This window comes from Aulonocara stuartgranti (genome assembly GCF_965226115.1).
Source record: "Aulonocara stuartgranti genome assembly, chromosome: 6".
In the NCBI taxonomy this organism is placed as follows: Eukaryota; Metazoa; Chordata; class Actinopteri; order Cichliformes; family Cichlidae; genus Aulonocara; species Aulonocara stuartgranti.
In genome coordinates, this window is record NC_138944.1 from 24649148 (window position 1) to 24670771 (window position 21624).

Here is a 21624-nt window from a genome sequence, read left to right on the forward strand (position 1 = left end):
TTACATATGACCCCCATAGAGCCTAACAGGCGCTGAATGAAGCAATAAACTGCATTAGATGGTCACTTTGCATGTGTTCATATTCAGATGGTGATGCAGAAAATTATATACATTTAGTCATAATCTGGTGCCAAGTGTAAATTCCTGTTTAGAAGCCCTATCTAGTTAAAAAAAAAACCCCACATAAACCCGCTTATTGAAAGACTGAGGTGTGACAGTGTTACTTTTTTGGTCGGAAGTAAAGTTTCTTGGTGAGCATTGAAGCAAAACAAGGTACTTGCTTCTTCCCGATAGCATGTAGGTCACGAGCTCTCAGAACACTCCTCATGGACACTTTTCTATTGACCAGCGTGAGTAACTCTGTGAATTCCAGGGTATCACCATGCTTTTGGAGCAATTCACACAGATCTTGGATATACCAGGAGCCATTGATAGTCTCCCGGTGTGAGTAATAACCTAAAAAATATTGAAAAGAAAAGTTAATATGGAAGGTGAAGAAAATGCAAATGGAAGAAGTATGGATTTTTAGAAAGCTATGAAATGTTAAATGCTTTACACCAGGATTTATAGTGGCTCAATTGTACTGTTTTATTAAGAAAAATAAACCTATTTAGGCACTGGTCCAGCTCTTGATCACCGATAAATGAGCTTAGACATATAAATACAAATACACAAACAGTGTATAACACTAGCTGGACAGTTTGTGACACTGTAATCATGTGTCACTGGTAGCCAAGTGGAGACATTTTAGCTTTATATTATTATTAATTATATTAAACAGAAGAAACTATTAGATGTATTTGAGGATACAATTATTCTAACATCACATATCTACCCTATGATTAAAAATACACTCAGTTCAGTGTCTTTGATATTTCCTCTGAGCCCAAATAAAAAGCAAAAGGTTCAGTCAAATCCCAGAAGACTCACCTTCAGCCACAGAATAGCACATGATGAAATCAGCCCCAGCAGGGAGCGTGTGTATGGCACTGGCATCCACAAACACCTCTACTTTGCTATCCACTGCATCAGCAGGGGTAACTGGATCGTCATGTTTTTCTCCTCGACATGCCTGGAGATGGATGGATGGAGCATTAAACTAAGGTAATGCAGCAAGTTAACATGCTCTAATACAGCGGTCTCCAACCTTTTTTGCGCCATGGACCGGTTTATGCCCGACAATATTTTCACGGACCGGCCTTTAAGGTGTCGCGGATAAATACAACAAAATAAAACTAGTACCGGTACCGAAAAAAAGAAGATTTATTCATAACACACGTGAAAAGACCCAGGAAAACTGAGTTAACGATAAAAACAATAACAAAATAACGCTGAAAACCGATAAAAACCCTGAAAACCATACATTTCACACCTGAGCCTCAACTCTCGCGGCCCTGTACCAAACGACTCACGGACCAGTAACGGTCCGAGGCCCGGGGGTCGGGGACCGCTGCTCTAATAGACTTGACTGATTTTGGCTAGTGTGTACCTGTATTACGAAGATCTTTGGCTTTCCAACAAGGTCCTGGCACTTGTCTCCCTTGAACTTGGACGTGATCTCCTGGATACTGATTTTTCCATCGTAGCAATAAACATGGTTATCCTCTCCGTGGCTCAGGAAGGCGAGGAAAAAGCAATCAGCATCTGAGTGATCTTCCTCCGCAGCTAGTGGGACAAAAAGTACTTGTTATACTTGCAGCTGTATGTTGGATTTGAGACAGATATGTTTGCAGGAGAGCAAAGAGTTATGGGAGAAATCAAACTACGGTGATGATTTTCTTGATGATTTTTATGTCCATCTTGGATGCATGCTGGTCATTTGAGAGTTACAAGTGATTATGTGGGTACCTTTGGCGATTTCATCTAGGACTGCCTCCTGCTTGTAGTTATCATAACACCTCACTTCAAAGTTTAGGTCCTTCAATCTGAACAGAAAGTGAAAATGAGTTGATTATTTTAACAGATCAAGGACCAAAAATAATTTTATTGTTCTTTATGAGCAATATAAATTCCTTAGACAAGGGTTTGTTTGGATCAGGATTGATTGGACCTTTTTCAGAGTCCTATAAATTTCAATGCCTCAATATTTCTGCTTCTGCAGACACTCCAAAGCATCAGCTATTACCACCCCAGGAGAGACGGTCATAGGATTCTTTCTAAAATCCAAAACCATCTCTTCAGTTGTTGATGCAGTGGGAATAACTTGGACCAGTGTGAAATCAACCTCTATAGGGCCACGATCACAGTCTGTAGTGGGGATTGTGATCAGGGTCATCACTATTCAGGAGAGAAACAATCACAGAGTTCTCTGTGAACTTAAAAATATAGCGCACATATTGTCCTTGGCACTCCCTGGTGCACCGCAGTGAAATAACTCAGCCTCAGGGCAATCCAACAGAGAACAGAATAACATTTAATAACCAGGAAAAAAACATTTGAAATTCTTACACGATATTACCACAGAATAGATCTAAACCTGCCATGAAAGCGTGGGCTAATGCAATTTCCTTTTCTTAAGCAGGTAGCTAGAAGTTGTACCTTTTCTCCAAATTGTAACGATCAGCATTGGTTCCATTTCTGTCATTCAAGCCCAGGCGCCAGAAGAAGCGCTCCTGATTAAAGATGAGTGCAAGACCTCGTCGTTTGTTGCCCATCTTGTACTCCTCTGCAGGATCCAGGTAGCTGAATATCGAGTGAAAATTGGGCACATGAATACAGCGCAATAATCTAAGTGAGAATTTCAAGTAACAGCCACAAAACGTGGAAGTAAGAATTTACCTTCTGATGAAGGAGTCGGTCTCTGTTTGGTTTTCCGTGCATACTATTGAAAAGCACATGCATAAATAACCAGTGCAATAACTACAAAATAATAATGCTGTAGCAAGTCTTGCTTTATGCTTATCCAAGTTTTGCAACATGCCAGTGTTAATGATAAACATGATATTGGAAAGAAAGTAGTAACACATGTATGACAATATCCTACATCGTACTGTGCCAGTAACTACCTGCTTAATGCGCCAGTAAGAGTGTTAGAATAAACCGAGCACAGACGACAACCGTGATATTTTAAAATCTCAGTACTGCATCAATAATGCACTTGACAATATCATAGTTGTGTAATTGTTCCTTTTCTTCAGGCTGTCCTCACTAACTCCACACGCAAACGTCTTAAAATAATTAAGATGAATTTGACCATTAACATATTTCTAATATCCTGTTAATACAGGAAATTAGGTTTCTTAATATTGTAATTGAGAAACATTTTGTGTAGTGAAAATCAATTCAAGTCAATTCAATTTATACTTATAAATACTTATAAATATATTTATACATTTATTTATACAGAGCTAAATAACAACAACAGTTGCCTTAATGTGTTTTATACTGTGAGGACCCTACGGTATTCAGGAGAAAGCGTCAACAATCAAATTATCTTTTATGAGGAAGCACTTTTGAGTGGTGGGAAGGAAGAACTCCCTTGTAACAGAAAGAAACCTCCAGCAGAAACAGGCACAGGGAGGAGCCACCCTCAACCTCATCCTCCAACCATGCGGGAAAAGGAAAAAGAAAACACAGCAGAGGACTTATCCATAGCAGGATTTAGCTTTTCAGACTTTTGTTTTTGTTTAAGAGTACAGCTACAAGTGCTGCTAGTGTGGGGGTCAAGCAGCCATTGTTCCATCCGCTCAAAGTCCTGACAGCTGTCAATGGCTGAGTGACGGGTGGAGAAACATAGCAAAGGCTGCTAAAAGAACAAAGCCCAAGAGGAACAGCTCTATTCTCCACCCTACAGATACATAGGGCATAGTATTTGTGCAAATGAGGTAGAATGGGTGTATTTGAAGGTAAAAGGTTATTTGAGGTGACTGTTGTTGGTTCTATGTAAATAAACCTTTGTTAAAGTGAATCCGTGAGGGCGATTTGCTCATTTTTATTTCCATAACCTGGCTCTGAGGCAATCTTTACCATCACTTTAGATGTTTTGCTTTTGTTATTAGTTACTCACATATATAAATAAACTCACAGCTGAATACAAAACAAGCAAGCAACAAAAACTCTGGAAGTGCACCTGGAAGTCCAACACTGATAATTAGGAGAAAAAATGTTGGGTATAAAGCAGCCATAAAGCAGCTTCCTGACCTGGACTGAGGGGTACAGCTATGAAAGCGATAGTAAAAATCTTTGAGCTGATGATTAATCACACGCTGTTTTACATGCCCTGTTTGTTTCACCAGCCACCAAACATTACTTTTATTACATTGTTTGTACAATTTTACAGCTTTTAGTGTTTCACTTTTTGCTTTTGGTATGAGCAAGTACTTTGTCGTTCATGTTTTAAAAATTTTTTTTAGAATTTTTATATACTTCACGGTAGGAAATACTCACCTTGCTTGCTTTCACCTGTTGGTTTGCTGTCTGTGGCAACACTTCCTAAGAAAGTCAGAGAAGGAGGAGCAGTGAAGTCCCGACTTCATTGCTATTACATTAAAAAAAACTGATACACTTTGTACTAACGTGGTGACTGACGTAAAGAAACGCTTATAGTAAATGTGTGACAGCATTTATAATAGAGCATACCAAACAGTTTAAAATACATTGAGCTCAGGGTAGATCGAAACTTAGTAGCGTTGCACGTATTGTTCGGCTTTCAAATTAACAGGTCACCTGTCTGTTTCTAATATTTTTTTAAAATGCAAATTTATTACCTCCGCAGTCGTCTTTTTGCTTGTCAGACATGTTCACGGTTCGTCTTTTTTTTCGGACTAACGCCGTGAGAAGAAAACCTCACCGTCGTAGAGCCCACCCTAAAAAGAGTTTAGGGTGTGGTTCCGCCCACCGTAATCTCATTGGCTCGGATTTTCACCTATTGGCTCTCGCATCTGTCATTCAAAGATTTAAAGACTAGTATTTCCGTGTTTGCAACATTGCAACAAGTTCAGGCAACTACCAAATCACGAACAACGACAAGAGCATGAGAAGAAAGTAAAAGATTAAGTGGGCTAAAAGCCTAATCCAGATTTATGTTACGAGCCTCATCTCATACATGACTAAAAACATAAAGTACACTTCATTGTTCTTGAGACATTTAAAGGTCCACATATTTATAAACGAATGACAGGTAACAAATTAAAAAGATGCTTCTACAAGTCACAGCTTTACCATCGCATTCAGTTACATTCTGTGGAAGGGCAGGGGGGGATGTGCTAACACTGCCAACTCATCATATGTTCCGTTTTTCTCATGGTATAAGGAAGTGGATACTGACCGCCTTATTTTACTGTGTTTTGTAATAATGTCCTGTTTGGCAGTTTTAGGAGATATGGGGAAATTATATTGGAAATATGTTAAATGAAGCTCTGTTTCCCTCTGTTGGAAACGGTATGCATAACAACACATAATCACTTTCACGTCAATACACAAACACACATTATAATTTCCGATATTATCTTTAGACTACAGCAAAGTTCTATATCTTTATTCGTACAGTAATCATATGAAGATTGCATCATTTTCTGTGATGTAAGTTTCAGTAACACCTTTAATATTACTAATTACAATTAATTAAAACATTAATTGAAAAAAATATAAACTCAGCTCGAACACTGGGGAAACAAGGAAGAGGAACAATGGGCAAATTACTACACTATGACAAGTACAGGCATTACTAATGGCATGAAATGAATCTTTCCCCAAGTCTGTTTGAATTGGTTGTATTTTGAATGAATTTGTTTGGACAAATAAAGGATGCGCACACACTTTCTGTCACAAAAACAATGGAGATTTTTATTTAAAACAAAATTAACGATGGCAAAGCCATAACTAAAATCTCATTGGTTCACAAAGTATGACCAAAGTCTGTGTGCAATTTGGTGTATTTTCTTTTTTTCTTCACAGGGATCATGACTACAAGTGTTTTTGACTAGAGTAGAAAAAACACAGCCTCTTACTTTTCACGCTAGTGTGATCACTAAGGTGCAAATACACATTAGTACATGTACCATAAACTGCTGACAGGTCATTAATTCCATTCCTCAAGTAGTAAGCTTGAGGAAACACTCTGATTGTGAAGTGCTTGGACAAGTTGTAAGTGTTACTGGCACCCTGAGGCTTAGAGTGAGAAAAGTAAGAATGAAACTGATGAGTACAAAAACCAATTTTCTGATTGCTAAGCTATCACGTCATGTGCCTCTCATGATAAGTTGGGAAACAACTGGCTGTTGACACTAAGCAAACCAGATGCTAGTTGATCAGTTTCTCAGACACCATCTGTAGAAATGTGTGCCTCCTCTTTGACATAATGTAACTAAATGCCAGTTTGTGATGCCTAAATAGTAATATGAAGAATTACATTTAAAAACTATTTTAATTCTATGGAATTAAATCGGACAACCAAGAGAAAGATGCAGTTAGTTTCACTACAGCTCAGCTGGCTGGGACACCTTTAACTTGAACATCCCACCATCCTGCCACATGTTGATACATTCTTGCTTCTACAAACAGTTAAAGAGAAAACAGTTCCAAAATTAAACCGTTTCAGTATTTAGAACATCATTTCTGGAAAAAAACATTGCTGCTGGATTTACATTTCATTTAGTTCTGTTAAATTCAAGTAGCGAAACATTTCAACAGCTGATATCACCAAACTGTGTAACTAACAGCAAAGCAATCAAGTGGGGTAAAAAGCAGCCCAAATCTGAATTACATACAACTGTATAAAATCAGTACTTTAAGTGGCTGCTTAGTTACTCAGGAGACAGCTATAGTTGTAACCATTAAGTAAAATAGCATAGATGTACCTCTATAATACATAGATAGTACATCTAGAGGATGTTCCCATGATTTTATAAGAACTCTGTCACTAGAAATATTGAGGATCCTAATTAGCGTTCTAAAAGATCTTTTGTTTTCTGTGGTGAGATGTTGGTTTTAGTTAAAAAATATAAATCAGCTGATTTAAAGACTGAGGTGAGACATTGTTACTTTTTTGGTCGGAAGTAAAGTTTCTTAGTGAGCATTGAAGCAAAACAAGGCATTTGCTTTTTCCCAACAAGCTGTGGGTCACAGGATTTTGGAACACTACAGGACCGACATTATTCTCTACAGTGGGAATTTGTGAAAAGCACATCAAATATTGGTTTTGGCACTAACTGGAGCACAAAGGTGAAATCAGCACCAAGGGGCTTGAGGAGAGAAAATAACATTTTATTATCAGGAAAAATCTGTGGAAATTCTCACACATTTTTACCACAGAAAGGAGCTACAGCTGCTAAACAAGTGCTGGCATGTTCTTTAGCACAAAGCTGTGTCAAATACAGTGTTTCCCTTTCTTCAGTAGATAGCTGGGAATTGTACCTTTCCTTCAAGTTGTAACGATCAACACTGGTTCCAACTCTGTCATTCAAGCCCAGGCGCCCGAAGAACTTCTCCTGATTAAAAATGAGAGCAAGACCTCGTCGTTTGTTACACATTTTGTACTCCTCTGCAGGATTCAAGGAGCTGATTTTAAAAAAAAAAAGAGTAATGAATGCAGTGTGTCTGAGTGCTTGGTACCAGATTAAAGCGATAATTTCCAGCTAATAGCCAAAAAAGTTGGAAGTAAGAATTTACCTTCTGATGAAGGAGTTGTTCTCTGTTTGTTTCTCTTTGCATACTATTGAAAAACGAATTCATATTCATAAATAACCAGCGCAATAATTACAAAATAATAATAATACAGAGCCACGTCCTGCTTTACAACTTATCTAAATATTGATGATTATGATTACCAATGATAACCATTGTATTGAAAAGAACATTGGACGGTATGGACATACAGGGAGTGCAGAATTATTAGGCAAGTTGTATTTTTGAGGAATAATTTTATTATTGAACAACAACCATGTTCTCAATGAACCCAAAAAACTCATTAATATCAAAGCTGAATGTTTGTGGAAGTAGTTTTTAGTTTGTTTTTAGTTTTAGCTATTTTAGGGGGATATCTGTGTGTGCAGGTGACTATTACTGTGCATAATTATTAGGCAACTTAACAAAAAACAAATATATACCCATTTCAATTATTTATTTTTACCAGTGAAACCAATATAACATCTCCACATTCACAAATATACATTTCTGACATTCAAAAACAAAACAAAAACAAATCAGCGACCAATATAGCCACCTTTCTTTGCAAGGACACTCAAAAGCCTGCCATCCATGGATTCTGTCAGTGTTTTGATCTGTTCACCATCAACATTGCGTGCGGCAGCAACCACAGCCTCCCAGACACTGTTCAGAGAGGTGTACTGTTTTCCCTCCTTGTAAATCTCACATTTGATGATGGACCATAGGTTCTCAATGGGGTTCAGATCAGGTGAACAAGGTGGCTAGGAGGAGGAGTTGGCCGTCCGACTGCGGTCTGGAGTGTGGGGCCTCCCTGCTGCTGCGGAGTCGGGGCGGTCTGCCTCCCCCCACCGCAGGGAAAAGGGTAACACCACCTGGGTCTGGGTGCAGTTCCCCCCTCCAGGGGCAAGGGTACCTAGACCCGGTTTGTACAGCGTCTCTTTATGTCTGTCTCCACGTTGGTTGAGTGTGGAGTAAGTGCATATGAGAGCATGAGGGTGGGATGGATGTTTGTATATGTGTGTGCCTGTATTTCTGTGTCTATATGTCAGGTTGGGTATCAGGTGGTTCTTTGTGTCCGGGGATGGGCGTCCAGGTACACACCGGCTCACTCCTTGGCGGCCGCATATCGGGGCCTGGAGCCTGGGGCTCGCTCGGGCCACTTCGGAGGTGGGGTGCCCTCGGCCTCGGTCACTCAGGCACGGCTGGCTGCCGGCGGAGCTCACGGGCGCGTCACTGCAACTCCCCCTGGCTTCTGCTCCGCGGCTGCTGAGTGAGCCCTCATCTGGGACTCTCCTCAGCTCTTTCTGGGACAGTGGCGCGGCTGCCCCTCTGTTGGTCTTCCTTGGTCTCTTGTGTTCTGGGGGCCTCTGGATGTCTGGAGTTTTGATCTCCTCCATACCTGCTTCATGCCCTGGAGGACAGGGCTGTGGCCCCCCCACACCCTCTAGCAGATCATTACATGAAGGAACCTTTAAAAAAAAAAAAACAAAAAAAACAACAAGCGCGTCCATGCTCACAGATGTACACACGGGTGATCACACCCACAAACTACACCCTTTTTGGCTCCTACCTCAAAGCACACTGTGTTCTGTTGATCTTATGTGCTGCACAATAATGTTTAATATTTAGTATTTACTGTCATATTCCCGTATATCATTGTGATGTTGTTTATTCTACTGCTCTTGTTCTCTTCTGCTTGTTTTCTTTTTTCTTTCTCAGCAGGTGACCCAGGTGATTGATATATGCATTTTTTTTTTCTTCTTTTTTTTTCTGCTCATTCTGTTGGTTTTTGTCTTTTGCCCTTCTCCCCCGTCCCTCTTCTCAGCTGTTTCTCTTTCCCTCTTTCTTTCTCCCCTTCTTTCCCCCAGTCAAGTCTGTCCCGTATTCAGTAAGTGAAAATAAAATGAACAATAAAAGGTGAATCAAATGGACCATTACGGCAAGGCTGGGATGGTCAATTTGGTAAAGTAAATCCATTGGGCATCTTTCTTTGCCTTTAGACAACAATTCTGATGGCAAAAGAGCCAAACGGGACAGGCAAAAAAAAAAAAAAAAAAGAACAAGGTGGCCATGTCATTAGTTTTTCTTCTTTTATACCCTTTCTTGCCAGCCACGCTGTGGAGTACTTGGACGCGTGTGATGGAGCATTGTCCTGCATGAAAATCATGTTTTTCTTGAAGGATGCAGACTTCTTCCTGTACCACTGCTTGAAGAAGGTGTCTTCCAGGAACTGGCAGTAGGACTGGGAGTTGAGCTTGACTCCATCCTCAAGCCGAAAAGGCCCCACAAGCTCATCTTTGATGATACCAGCCCAAACCAGTACTCCACCTCCACCTTGCTGGCGTCTGAGTCGGACTGGAGCTCTCTGCCCTTTACCAATCCAGCCACGGGCCCATCCATCTGGCCCATCAAGACTCACTCTCATTTCATCAGTCCATAAAATCTTAGAAAAATTAGTCTTGAGATATTTCTTGGCCCAGTCTTGACGTTTCAGCTTGTGTGTCTTGTTCAGTGGTGGTCGTCTTTCAGCCTTTCTTACCTTGGCCATGTCTCTGAGTATTGCACACCTTGTGCTTTTGGTCACTCCAGTGATGTTGCAGCTCTGAAATATGGCCAAACTGGTGGCAAGTGGCATCTTGGCAGCTGCACGCTTGACTTTTCTCAGTTCATGGGCAGTTATTTTGCGCCTTGGTTTTTCCACACGCTTCTTGCGACCCTGTTGACTATTTTGAATGAAACGCTTGATTGTTCGATGATCACGCTTCAGAAGCTTTGCAATTTTGAGACTGCTGCATCCCTCTGCAAGATATCTCACTATTTTTGACTTTTCTGAGCCTGTCAAGTCCTTCTTTTGACCCATTTTGCCAAAGGAAAGGACGTTGCCTAATAATTATGCACACCTGATATAGGGTGTTGGTGTCATTAGACCACACCCCTTCTCATTACAGAGATGCACATCACCTAATATGCTTAATTGGTAGTAGGCTTTCGAGCCTATACAGCTTGGAGTAAGACAACATGCGTGAAGAGGATGATGTGGACAAAATACTCATTTGCCTAATAATTCTGCACTCCCTGTATTTGTGTATCACCAAACAACCACCTACACACAAACACACACACACATTAAAATAATTGAGCTTGTTGTGACAGTTGTCATTACAGTATTAACAAAAAAAATGGCCAAAAATGCACAGAAATTATTCTACTTCTGTCTCAAATATGGTCATGCAGTTATTGTTCCATCCATTCAGAGTCCTGACAGCTGTTAACAGCTGGGTGATGCATGGTGAAAGATGGCAAAGGCTGCTAAAAGAATAGAGACAGAGAGGGACAGCTTTACTCTACAGATAATATACTGTAGGGTAGACTTAGGGTGGCATGGGTGTATTTGACAGAAGGAATTTCATTTGGTTCAGTTTTTGTTTCTGTTTCTAAAGTTCCTGCCATGGCTGAGCAGCCGGTGTGTTTAAGGAAACGAACCCAAATGCAGACACCGAAGGAGATGGAACTGAGCTGTAAACAAAAAGCGAGCCTTTTATTGTGGCTGATGACATAAATACACAGAATAAGGCAAAAGGCGAACAGGGGCAAAAACTAAACTAAAATCTAAACTGGGCAAACTAAACTGTGATTACTATCATTAAACTATGATAACTACTGACAGGAACATGATCCTGAGCAGGAACATGCAAATAACTATGATGAAAAACCAAGAACATGAACATGACCTGAGCAAACACATGAAAAACGTCTAACCTGATGTGAAGTGAAGGGAAGGAACACAGATGACATTGACCGAATGAAACACAGAGACTAAATACACAACTGGGGAAACAGCTGACACAAATGAACATAACAACATCACAGGGAAAGAGTAAAACTAAACACACTGAACAAAGAAACAAAATCAGGAAACACGGAGAGACGTAGACATGACAACACAGGCTTGACAACATGAAACACAGACACGAAATACAAGTCATACTGACACAGAAGACAAGAACAGACTCACACAAGGGGACATAGATGAAAACTTAAACTAGAATAACATTCAACTAAATCCTAAATGATAATACTAACACAAGACTTAACATATTTTCAGTATAAGAAATGAAAAATACAAAATGAACATGCTGGGTCACAGGCCCAGCCCCTGACAGCACATTATCATGGTTATAGGCTCTACTTTGAACTGTGTGTTTCATATTTACTCCACACTCATACATATTTTAGTACAAAATGACAGGATGGTGGACAGAATACTGTGGACATCAACATTTGTTGAGATCCACCTTAAAAATCCAGCACAGGTAATTAGATCAATGTCACCCTATTTAATTTGAATTCAATGTTGACTTTGCCATAATAAAATAATACTTTTTTAAAATTTTGTAACTTTGCACTTTGTTTCACTTGTGCTTTGGTATTAACAAGTATTCTCTCTTCCATATTTCAAAATAAGTTTTCAGTTTATATAAATCACAGTCTGAAATACTCACCTGTCTTATTCTGTTTCTACTGTGTCTGTAGCAAAACTTAATGGGAAGGTCATAGAGAACCTGGCACCTGTTGTAGTAACATAGGGATTGCCTTAAGGAAATTAAAAAATTATTAAAGGTGTGACAGCACTTAAACAGGTCAGGTGTCTTTTTTTAAAATAAAGACAAAAATTGTAATTTGTTACCTCCACATTCGTCTTCGTCCCTGTTAGACATGTCCGCAGATCACCTTGCCTTCAACTGACGCAGAGAGAAAAAGACGTTTCAATTCAATTGCTGGACATTTCAGTTCAAATCATCCTAAAGAGGCATTTTGTAGCCCTGCCCCCAGCTGTCTTTGTTGAATCTGAAGTATTGCCTTCCGTCAAGGATCTGAGTTGTCAGAAATCTCCACCCACGGTCATTCATTCATGTATGCAGATGATGAAAGGTTGCAGTGGTATCACTTTACCACAGATGTCTGTGTTTGGTGATGATTTTGCTACAGAGATGATTGTGAAAGTATAAGTTTATACTGAGCAAAATCAGTTAAGCAGTTTAGTAGCTCAGTGCTTACGATTTCCTACTACTTAAATATTTTTTATTTATTTTCTTCCTATGTTTGATCAACATAGGCTACTGACTGTGAACTACAATAATGGAGAAGTGTTCACAGTTTCAGCTGCTCGAGAGAAGAATGGTGATTGCAGTCCAAAGATTTGTAGATCAACCAGCTGATATACAGAAAGCACAAGATATCGTTGATAACAAATATAGCTGAACGTTAGACCAGCCTTTGTGTGTCCTACAGGAGCTTTCAAGAAATTATTAGGAGTGTAAACCAGACAAGGAGGTGGGAGATGTAGGCTATTTATTTATTTATGATGCTGAGGAGAAGGAAGTAATGTAGATAAGAAAGACTTTTTTGCCACAGTTAAAGATAACCTTTTATCAGTGCATCAGCAACCTTAGACCTGAATAACTAGATCAGGTTGAAAACAACCGTTAAAGTGTAGTGACACAGATTAAATGTAACGTGAATCACATAAGAATGATTATGTTGATTTAATAAACTGCTCTCTCAGTGCCTGCGATCATCCTCTACCAGCAAAGCCTAACTGCTGTTCTTCATCATGGGAGAAATCAAACGTCTGCTTATTGATCAGAAAATAAATATGGTTTTAAATATTAGTTTGATCAAGTTTATTTTGTTATGCATGTTCATGTCATGGATTGTAAACATCTCAGAGAGGAGACGTGCTTGCATCCCAACAAGGATCGCCTAGACAATCTGTAACACTGTGGGTGGACCAGTGTAAATATTAATAGCATCAATACCAACACTGGTACTGGTATGAGATTGATACTAGCACAAAGACTGTTACTTTGATTCTCTCCTCTAAGTTCAGTTTATTGCTCCCGTTCATTTGAAAACAGGTCTGTGCAAACACCCCACCTCTCACGCTTTGCTCCGCCCCCTCCTCCATGCTCTGCTGTGTTTAGTTGACTGGCAGTTGTGTGACAGTACACAACCCATCTATGGAAAGCAGAATATTTACATCACCCAATGATAGGCAAATTTAGTTCTGTTTCACAGCAGCATTCAGGATGGTAGGTTGTTAGTCTCCCCTGAAAAACTAACCTTTGGAAAAGTCAAGAAGACACTTACCTTTTTACTATCGATCATGAATTCTTACTCAGTGTTTAAATCACAATAAAGACATGAAAAGTGTTTTTGTGGATGATTCAAGTTGTATAGATTTGTGACTTTGCTAAAGATTAAATCACAAGTTAGATTGTCCGATTATTATAATCTCAATCTAATGACAGACAGAACGAGCCTGTTGACTTCTTACTCAGTGCAAACACTGGGAAAAGAAGGAAGTAAAACACATAACATACTGGCTACTGGCATTTATCTCATACTGAGTATGACAAGCACGGACTGTTTCCCAGGTCACCTCAGTGGTTTCGACGTGGAAGACACTCATATTTTGAACACTTTGGTGGCATTTTGATTTATTTTGTAGTAATGTCTCCTTCCTGTTTTGCTGTTTGTATTTGATGTGGAGCACCTTGTGATTTTATCTTGCAAGGTGCTGTGAAAAGTAATAAAACTTACTTCTTTGCTGTAAATCAGTTTTGCTTTCATTTAACCTGCTTCTAAACCATTTCAGGACAAATAAGAGAATCCACACACACACACACACACACACACACACACACACACACACACACACACACACACACACACACACACCAAGAAAACTAATAAAGTAAGAGATTTTATTGAGGGCAAAGCAGTAAGTAAAATCCATAAAATCATTAAAGTAATGCAAAAAAATACACTGTCAATGTGTAAATGCAAATACACATTACAGAACAGAAATTCCCTTTTTTTAAGTACGGTAGTAAGCATCTCCAAATGATGCTGTCCCTCCTCGACTTTTAAAAGAGGTGTTACCTACAGTTGGTCCTTTGGTTCTTGAGCTGGTAAACCATAGTCTGATGTCAGGTGTTGTCCCTAAAGATTTTAAACATGCAGTAGTCAAACCCCTGATTAAAAAACCTGCTCTTAATCCTACGGTTATTGCAAATTACAGGCCTATCTCCAAACTACCTTTTCTTTCCAAAATTCTTGAAAAGGTAGTTTACAGCCAAATAATGGCCTTCCTGGAAAAGCAAAATGTTTTAGAGGTTTTCCAATCTGGTTTTAAACCCTTTCATAGCACTGAATCAGCCCTTTTAAAAGTTTTTAATGACATATTTTTAGCGACTGATGCTGGGGACTGTGTTGTTCTTGTGCTTTTAGATTTGACAGCTGCGTTTGATACCGTGGATCATGCCATTTTATTCTCTCATTTGGAGCACTGGGTGGGCATTAGGGGCACAGCACTGGAGTGGTTCAGGTCCTACTTGACGGGGCAAACTTTTTGTGTCAGCTTTGGTGACTATGTGTCGTCCTCCGCTCCCCTCTTGTGTGGTGTCCCACAGGGCTCAGTTCTAGGCCCCCTCCTCTTCTCTTTATATCTGCTTCCTCTTGGTTCTGTACTGAGAAAGCACGGCATTGCTTTCCACTTTTATGCTGATGACTGTCAGATCTATGTCCCTCTAAAGAAAAAAGGCAGATATCTTACACAGCCATTACTTCAGTGTCTCGATGACATTAAGGCTTGGATGTCTGTTAACTTTTTAAAATTCAATGATAAAAAGACAGAGGTGATGGTTTTTGGTAGCCCCACTGAGACCCCCAATGTGTATGTAGATTCCCTGGCACAGTATGTTAAGCCAACTGTCACAAACCTGGGGGTCAAAGTGGACTGTGATCTGAAGTTTGATAATCAAATTAAGGCAGTGGTAAAATCTAGCTTCTTTCACCTCAGGCAGCTGGCAAAAATAAAGCCAATTCTTTCACGGCAGCACTTTGAGACAGTGATCCACGCCTTTGTTAGCACTCGGCTGGATTACTGTAATGCACTTTATATTGGGGTCAGCGCATCATATATTAGCCATCTACAGAGGGTGCAAAATGCCGCAGCTCGTCTTTTAACTGGCACTCGAAAGTTTGAGCACATTTCCCCTGTTTTAGTTTCACTTCACTGGCTGCCGATTTCTTTTAGGATTCATTTTAAAATTCTTTTATTTACTTTTAAAGCCCTCCATGGCCTAGCTCCATCTTATCTCTCTGAGCTGCTACAGCCTTATACACCCACTGCTCCTGAAGATACCTAGGACTGGGCGTAAACTTAGAGGAGATCGTGCTTTTGCTGTAGCAGCTCCCAAACTGTGGAACGAGCTTCCTTTAGAGATTAGACAGGCCAGTTCTTTATCTGTTTGTAAGTCACTCTTGAAAACCCACCTCTTTACCCTGGCCTTTGACACCACGTGAGATGTTGGTTTTTTATTTTTGTTGTTTTTAGGTGATTCGATGCTGTTTTATCTTGTTTTTGTTTTAACATAGGGCTGTTTTAATTTTATGTTTTATGTGTTTTATTTATTTATTTTGCTGTTTTCTGTTATTCTATTGTTTTAACTTATTTTCTGTACAGCACTTTGTTCCTGTGCTGGGTATTTTAAAGTGCTTTATAAATAAAATTGGACTGGATTGGATAAGCTTGAGGAAACACTGTGATTACGTAATGTTTAGACAGTTTGTTAATGTTACTGGATCCCTGAGGCTTACAGTGAGATATGTATGGATGAAACTAATGTGTACAAAAATCCTGATTTCGTTTCCTGATTGCTAAGCTGTCTCGTCTGAAAAATAACTGGCTCAAAGACAAAGTCGAAACTGACTCAACCGCCAAGACTCTCTGTCTTTTCAGTGGAAGGGTCCACTGTAAACTGTTCTGAACTTGATATAAAATAAGGCAAAATGAATGTATTTCTGTGCACTAAAGCATCATTCTGTTGCTTCTAGAGTCATTTCAGTACAGTAGTTTTACAAAGACTGTGGTTCATAATCAGCATGCAATTTTAAAGCAATTCAAGCACTAAAGCTTAAAAGTAATAAGGACACAGAACAACATAGTTGAACAACAAATATAAACCTGATCATTTTGAGACTGAGGTGTGTCATTGTTACTTTTTTGGTTGGAAGTAAAGTTTCTTGGTGAGCATTGAAGCAAAACAAGGCATTTGCTTCTTCCCGATAAATCTTGGTTGACATGGTGTTGGAATATTCCTCAGTGACACTTTTCTGTTGACCCGTGTGAGTAACTCTGTGAATTCCAGGCTATCACCATACTTTTGAAGCAGCTGACAGAGATCCTGGATATACCACGAACCGTTTTCCCTCTCCCGGAAGGAGTAGTAGCCTAACAAATAATGACAACAGCAAAACGGCAAAAATGAACATGGATGTCGAGGTAAAAGTAACGAGGACAGATTTTCTGAGGGCTATGAAATATTTTATACCAGGATTTATTTAAGCTGACTCTTATGGTTTCACTTAAGAAATAAAATTCTATTGAAGCATTTGTTCAGTTTTTGCTCACTAATAAATGAGCTTACAAGCACATATAAACAAACAGTGTATAGCAAGAGTTGGATAGTTTGTGACACTGTAATGACGGTGACACACTCAGAGCATTACCAAAGCAGGGAAGATTTGTCAGAAGTCTAGCCTTTAAAATAATACTAACATCACATTTCTACCTTATGGAAAAAAACACTCTGCTTTGTGTCTTTGATATTTCCTCTCAGTCAAAATAAAAATAAAAAGGTTTAGTCAAATGCCAGAAGACTCACCCTGAGCCACAGAATAGCACATGATGAAATCAGCCCCAGCAGGGAGGGTCTGTATGGTGCTGGCATCCATGAACACCTTTTCTTCAGACTCCATCGTAGAAGCTTCGGTCACTGTAACTGACACATCAAACTCTTTTCCGCGACATGCCTGGAGATGGGGGATGAACATTGGTTTCCAGTTGAATTAAATCAAATTAACTGGTTGTTGGACTTTCTGACAAACAGAAGACAGACTGACAGACTTCACTTCCTCCTACACCTCCTTCTCCATCATCTTCAACACTGGCTCTCCTCAGGGATGTGTTATAAGCCCCCTGCTGCACACTCTACTCTCTTATAAGTGCTCAGCCACAATGTCAAGTTTGCAGATGACACAGCAGTGGTGGAACTCATTTCTGGCACATATGAGACAGTTTTGTTTACCCAACTCTCATCCCAAAGAATGCAACACAACAAAACATCCAGACTGAGACTCATGACTACGTTATGAGTTGGAATGACTGTAAACCTGTTGAATCTTTAAAAAATGGCTACACCAGGTTAATCTGATGGACTCGTATGGGTTTTTGTGTTTTGTACCTGTATTATGAAGATCTTTGGCTTTCCAACAAGGTCCGGGCACTTGTCCCCTTTGAACTTGGACGTGATCTCCTGGATACTGATTTTTCCATCGTGGCAATAAACGTGGTTATCATCTCCATGACTCAGGAAGGCGAGCAAAAAGCAATCAGCATCTGAGTGATCTTCCTCCGCAGCTGGTGGGACAACAAGTACTTGTTAAACTTGCAGCGAAAGTTGGATTTGACAAAGATATTTTTGCAGCAAAGCAACAAATTGAATTATGTAAGAACTCAAACTATGGTGATGATTTTCTTTGTCCATCTCGATGCATGCTGGTCATTTGAGAGAAACAAATGATTATGTGGGTACCTTTGGCGATTTCATCTAGGACTGCCTCCAGCTTGAGGTTATTGTGACATTTCACTTCAAAGTTTAGATCCTTCAGTCTGAACAGAAAGTGAAAATGAGTTGATTAGTTTAGCAGATCAATGGTCAAAATTTTTTTTTATTGTTCTTTATTAGCAATATAAATTCCTTAGACAAGGATCTGCTCGGATCAGGATTGATTGGACCTTTTTCAGAGTCCTATAAATTTCAATGCCTCAATATTTCTGCTTCTGCAGACACTCCAAAGCATCAGCTATTACCACCACAGGAGAGACGGTCATAGGATTCTTTCTAAAATCCACAACCATCTCTTCAGTTGTTGATGCAGTGGGAATAACTTGGACCAGTGTGAAATCAACCTCTATAGGGCCACGATCACACTCTGTAGTGGGGATTGTGATCAGGGTCATCACTATTAAGAAGAAAAACAATCACCAAGTTCTCTGTGAACTTAAAAAAATATAGCATATGACATATTGTCTTTGGCACTCCCTGGGGCACAGAGGTAAAAGATTGCAGCCCTGGGGCGATACTAGTAAAGAAGAAAAATATTCAGTTTTACCACAAAAATGATCAACAACTCTAAACACGTGCTGGCATGCTCTTGAGCATGAAGCTGTGCCAAAAACAGGTTTCCTCGTTCTTCAGCAGATAGCTAGAAGGTTGTACCTTTTCTCCAAGTTGTCACGATCAACATTGGTTCCACGCCTCTCAGGCAGTTCCAGGCGCCAGAAGAAGTCTTTCTGGTTAAAAATGAGTGCAAGACCTCGTCGTTTGTTGCCCATCTGGTACTCCTCTGCACCATCCGAGGAGCTGATTTTAGAGTAAACAATTTGCAGTAAATGCAGGCAACATTCTCAGTGTCTGGTACCAGAATAAAGTAAGATTTTCCAGCTAATAGTGTTTACCTTTCAATGGTGACCTCATTCTGTCTTTGGTTCTCTGTGCACATTATCAAAAAGCACATTCGTAAATAACCAGTGCAAGAATTACAAAATAATAATGCAGTGTAATAATGCAAATCTTGCTTTACAGCTTATTTAAATACTGCAATATTCTTTTTTGTTAAACCATAGAGCTATAAGTGCTGCTAGTGCTGGGGTCAAGTAGCCATTTTTCCATACACCCAGAGTCCTGATAGTTGTCAATAGCTGGGTTACAGGCGGAGGAAGGTGGAGAAAGACTGTTGAAAGACCAGAAGCCGTGTGAAACAGCTCTATTCTCCACACCCATTCTGCAGAATGGGTGTGTCTGGCATTGAGGCAGAAATGTATTATACTAAGGTGTCTTGACATGAATGCTGCTGTCGCTCTATAAACTGTATATCTTCTGCGACACAGCAAAATCCAACCTCAATAACCTTCATGCAGCTATGATTTGTTTATTTTCTTTTTCTTTTTTTTTTAAATCCAGCACAGGTAATTAGGGGGAAACTGTTGGATATCCATTCATGCATATGAAGCACTTTTATAGATTTATGCAGGTCAGTTTCCTCAAGACATCAAGTCACTTTGAATGATATTTACTATAATTATTATCTGCATGACAGTCAAATCAAAAGGAAAGTTAAGTGGATGATTAAAGTCACCCTGTTGGCTTTGTTTTACAGTTTGTTTCACTTTTTCTTTGTAGGAATATTCTCTCTTCCCTATTTCAAAAGAAGCTTGTAGCATTGAAATGCTCACCTGTCATATTGTTAGTTTGTGGTCGTCTGTGTAGGAACACTTCCTGGGAAGGTCATAAAGAAACAAAAGTTTTCACTTTGTAAATGATACAACATGAGGCACCTGATTCAAAAGGTGACTGACCTGATCAAATTTAAGGCAAAGGTGTGACAGCACCTGTATGGGTCACACGTCTATTCTCAATTTAAAACAAAAATCTTAATCTGTTACCTGTACAATAGTCTCCTGCCCTGTTAGACCTTTCTTCCGACTGACACAGCGAGAAAAACATATTTGCCAGATTAAATCATGAATGAAGAACCAGGCTGTAGCCCCGCCCACCGGAATCTCATTGGATTGCAGCACTCTGTTCTGTGCTCCTACAGGGCAGGGGAGGTGTCTCTACTGCCAGCAGCAGATACCGACACAGAGGCTGCAACTCAACTGCCTGCTCAGACCCACAGTCAGTGTGACCTTTGAACAGCCTGTAATGACAAACTTCAGTTGACATTATAACGTTTGGTGCGTACGGGCTGCTCTGACAGCCAAACTTGCACTGCAGTATACATGTTGTACCCAGTTGTACCCAGTTTCTCAAAAGCAAAGATTTCTTCAATCTTTGCTTTTGCTGTTTGGCCTAAAGAGGTTGGGTCATTACCGCCTTGCCTCATCCTGTCACGTGATCACCTGACACAACATGCGTTTCTTTCCGCTGTTGTTCTTGGTGGTTAAAGCCCACAGGAGCACCTGGCTGCAGCCAGACCCTTCTCGGTTAAAGGGAGCAGTTTGCAGCAGGTGTTCGTTTAAGCTGTAGTGCTACCGAGTGACCACAAGGAAGCGCTGTTTTCTTACCTAACTTTAAATATTGATATCAAAAGTGGAAAGTCAAACAGGAACGCTTTGTCAGTGTGTATCAGGCTAATAGTATGTAAGATTGTTTAATGTGATGAGGTGAAAACTTGACAATCTTATCAGGAACCAATATGACGACAATATTCTCAGGAGTTTCTAGGAAGTCTCCCCTTCTTCACTTCCCCTAATGTAGTTTTTAATAAAATCATAAAGATGTCTTTCCAAATGTGCCCAAAGGAAAACGTTTTTTGTTGGAATAACTGAAAAAGTAAAATCCTCTTAATCAAGATAGATATGATTTTAGGTTACAGTGTTTAACGTTTTTAGTTAATGAAAAATTGATTAATCTGAAAAATTTTAAATTGAATTTTTGTAATCAACTCATGGTTATTCTGCTTAAATAAAATTTCACTACTGCGAGCAAGGGTTTTTTTTGTACCTTTATTTAAACTGTTTATTTCCCATGTATAAAAATCATGCTACATCTAATTGATTTTCTCTTGTTATGTTTTAGTTAGACCAGAAAACCAGACTAAAAATATTTGAGCAGACAGTCTGGCATTTACCATCATAAAGCATTTACCATCACCATAAAGATGATGCCTTTATGAAAGCTGGAAAGAAACCCTACCCAAAATCAAAACTGAGGATCTAAGTCTTCTCTCTGTGGCCTACGACTGACAGTTACATATCAATCTGAACAAAGGGCTAAGGTTTACACAAGATCATCATCTACTCTGAAGAGACAAAACAGCTGACTATGCCAGAACTTGCAGTGCCCTGGGAAGAGGATATGGAAGAAGCAATTGAGCCAAAACATGCAA

At 39.6% G+C, this 21624-nt stretch overlaps 1 protein-coding gene across 1 annotated transcript; it reads right to left on the reverse strand.

The window, feature by feature from the left end:
- Positions 1-220: 220 nt before the first annotated feature.
- On the reverse strand, positions 221-20266 carry LOC309708910 (uncharacterized protein; the record flags this gene model as incomplete). Its single annotated transcript, XM_082537261.1, has 17 exons — positions 20180-20266; positions 19970-20012; positions 19193-19226; positions 18954-19097; positions 18267-18343; positions 17916-18091; positions 17337-17484; positions 16672-16903; positions 13550-13623; positions 4707-4784; positions 4387-4431; positions 2779-2821; positions 2539-2682; positions 1849-1925; positions 1490-1665; positions 931-1072; positions 221-456 (listed from the first exon to the last, which is right to left on the reverse strand). The coding sequence occupies exons 2-17, from the start codon at positions 19974-19976 to the stop codon at positions 221-223; spliced, it is 1833 nt and encodes a 610-aa protein (XP_082393387.1). The 5' UTR covers positions 19977-20012; positions 20180-20266.
- Between the last annotated feature and the right edge of the window lie 1358 nt (positions 20267-21624).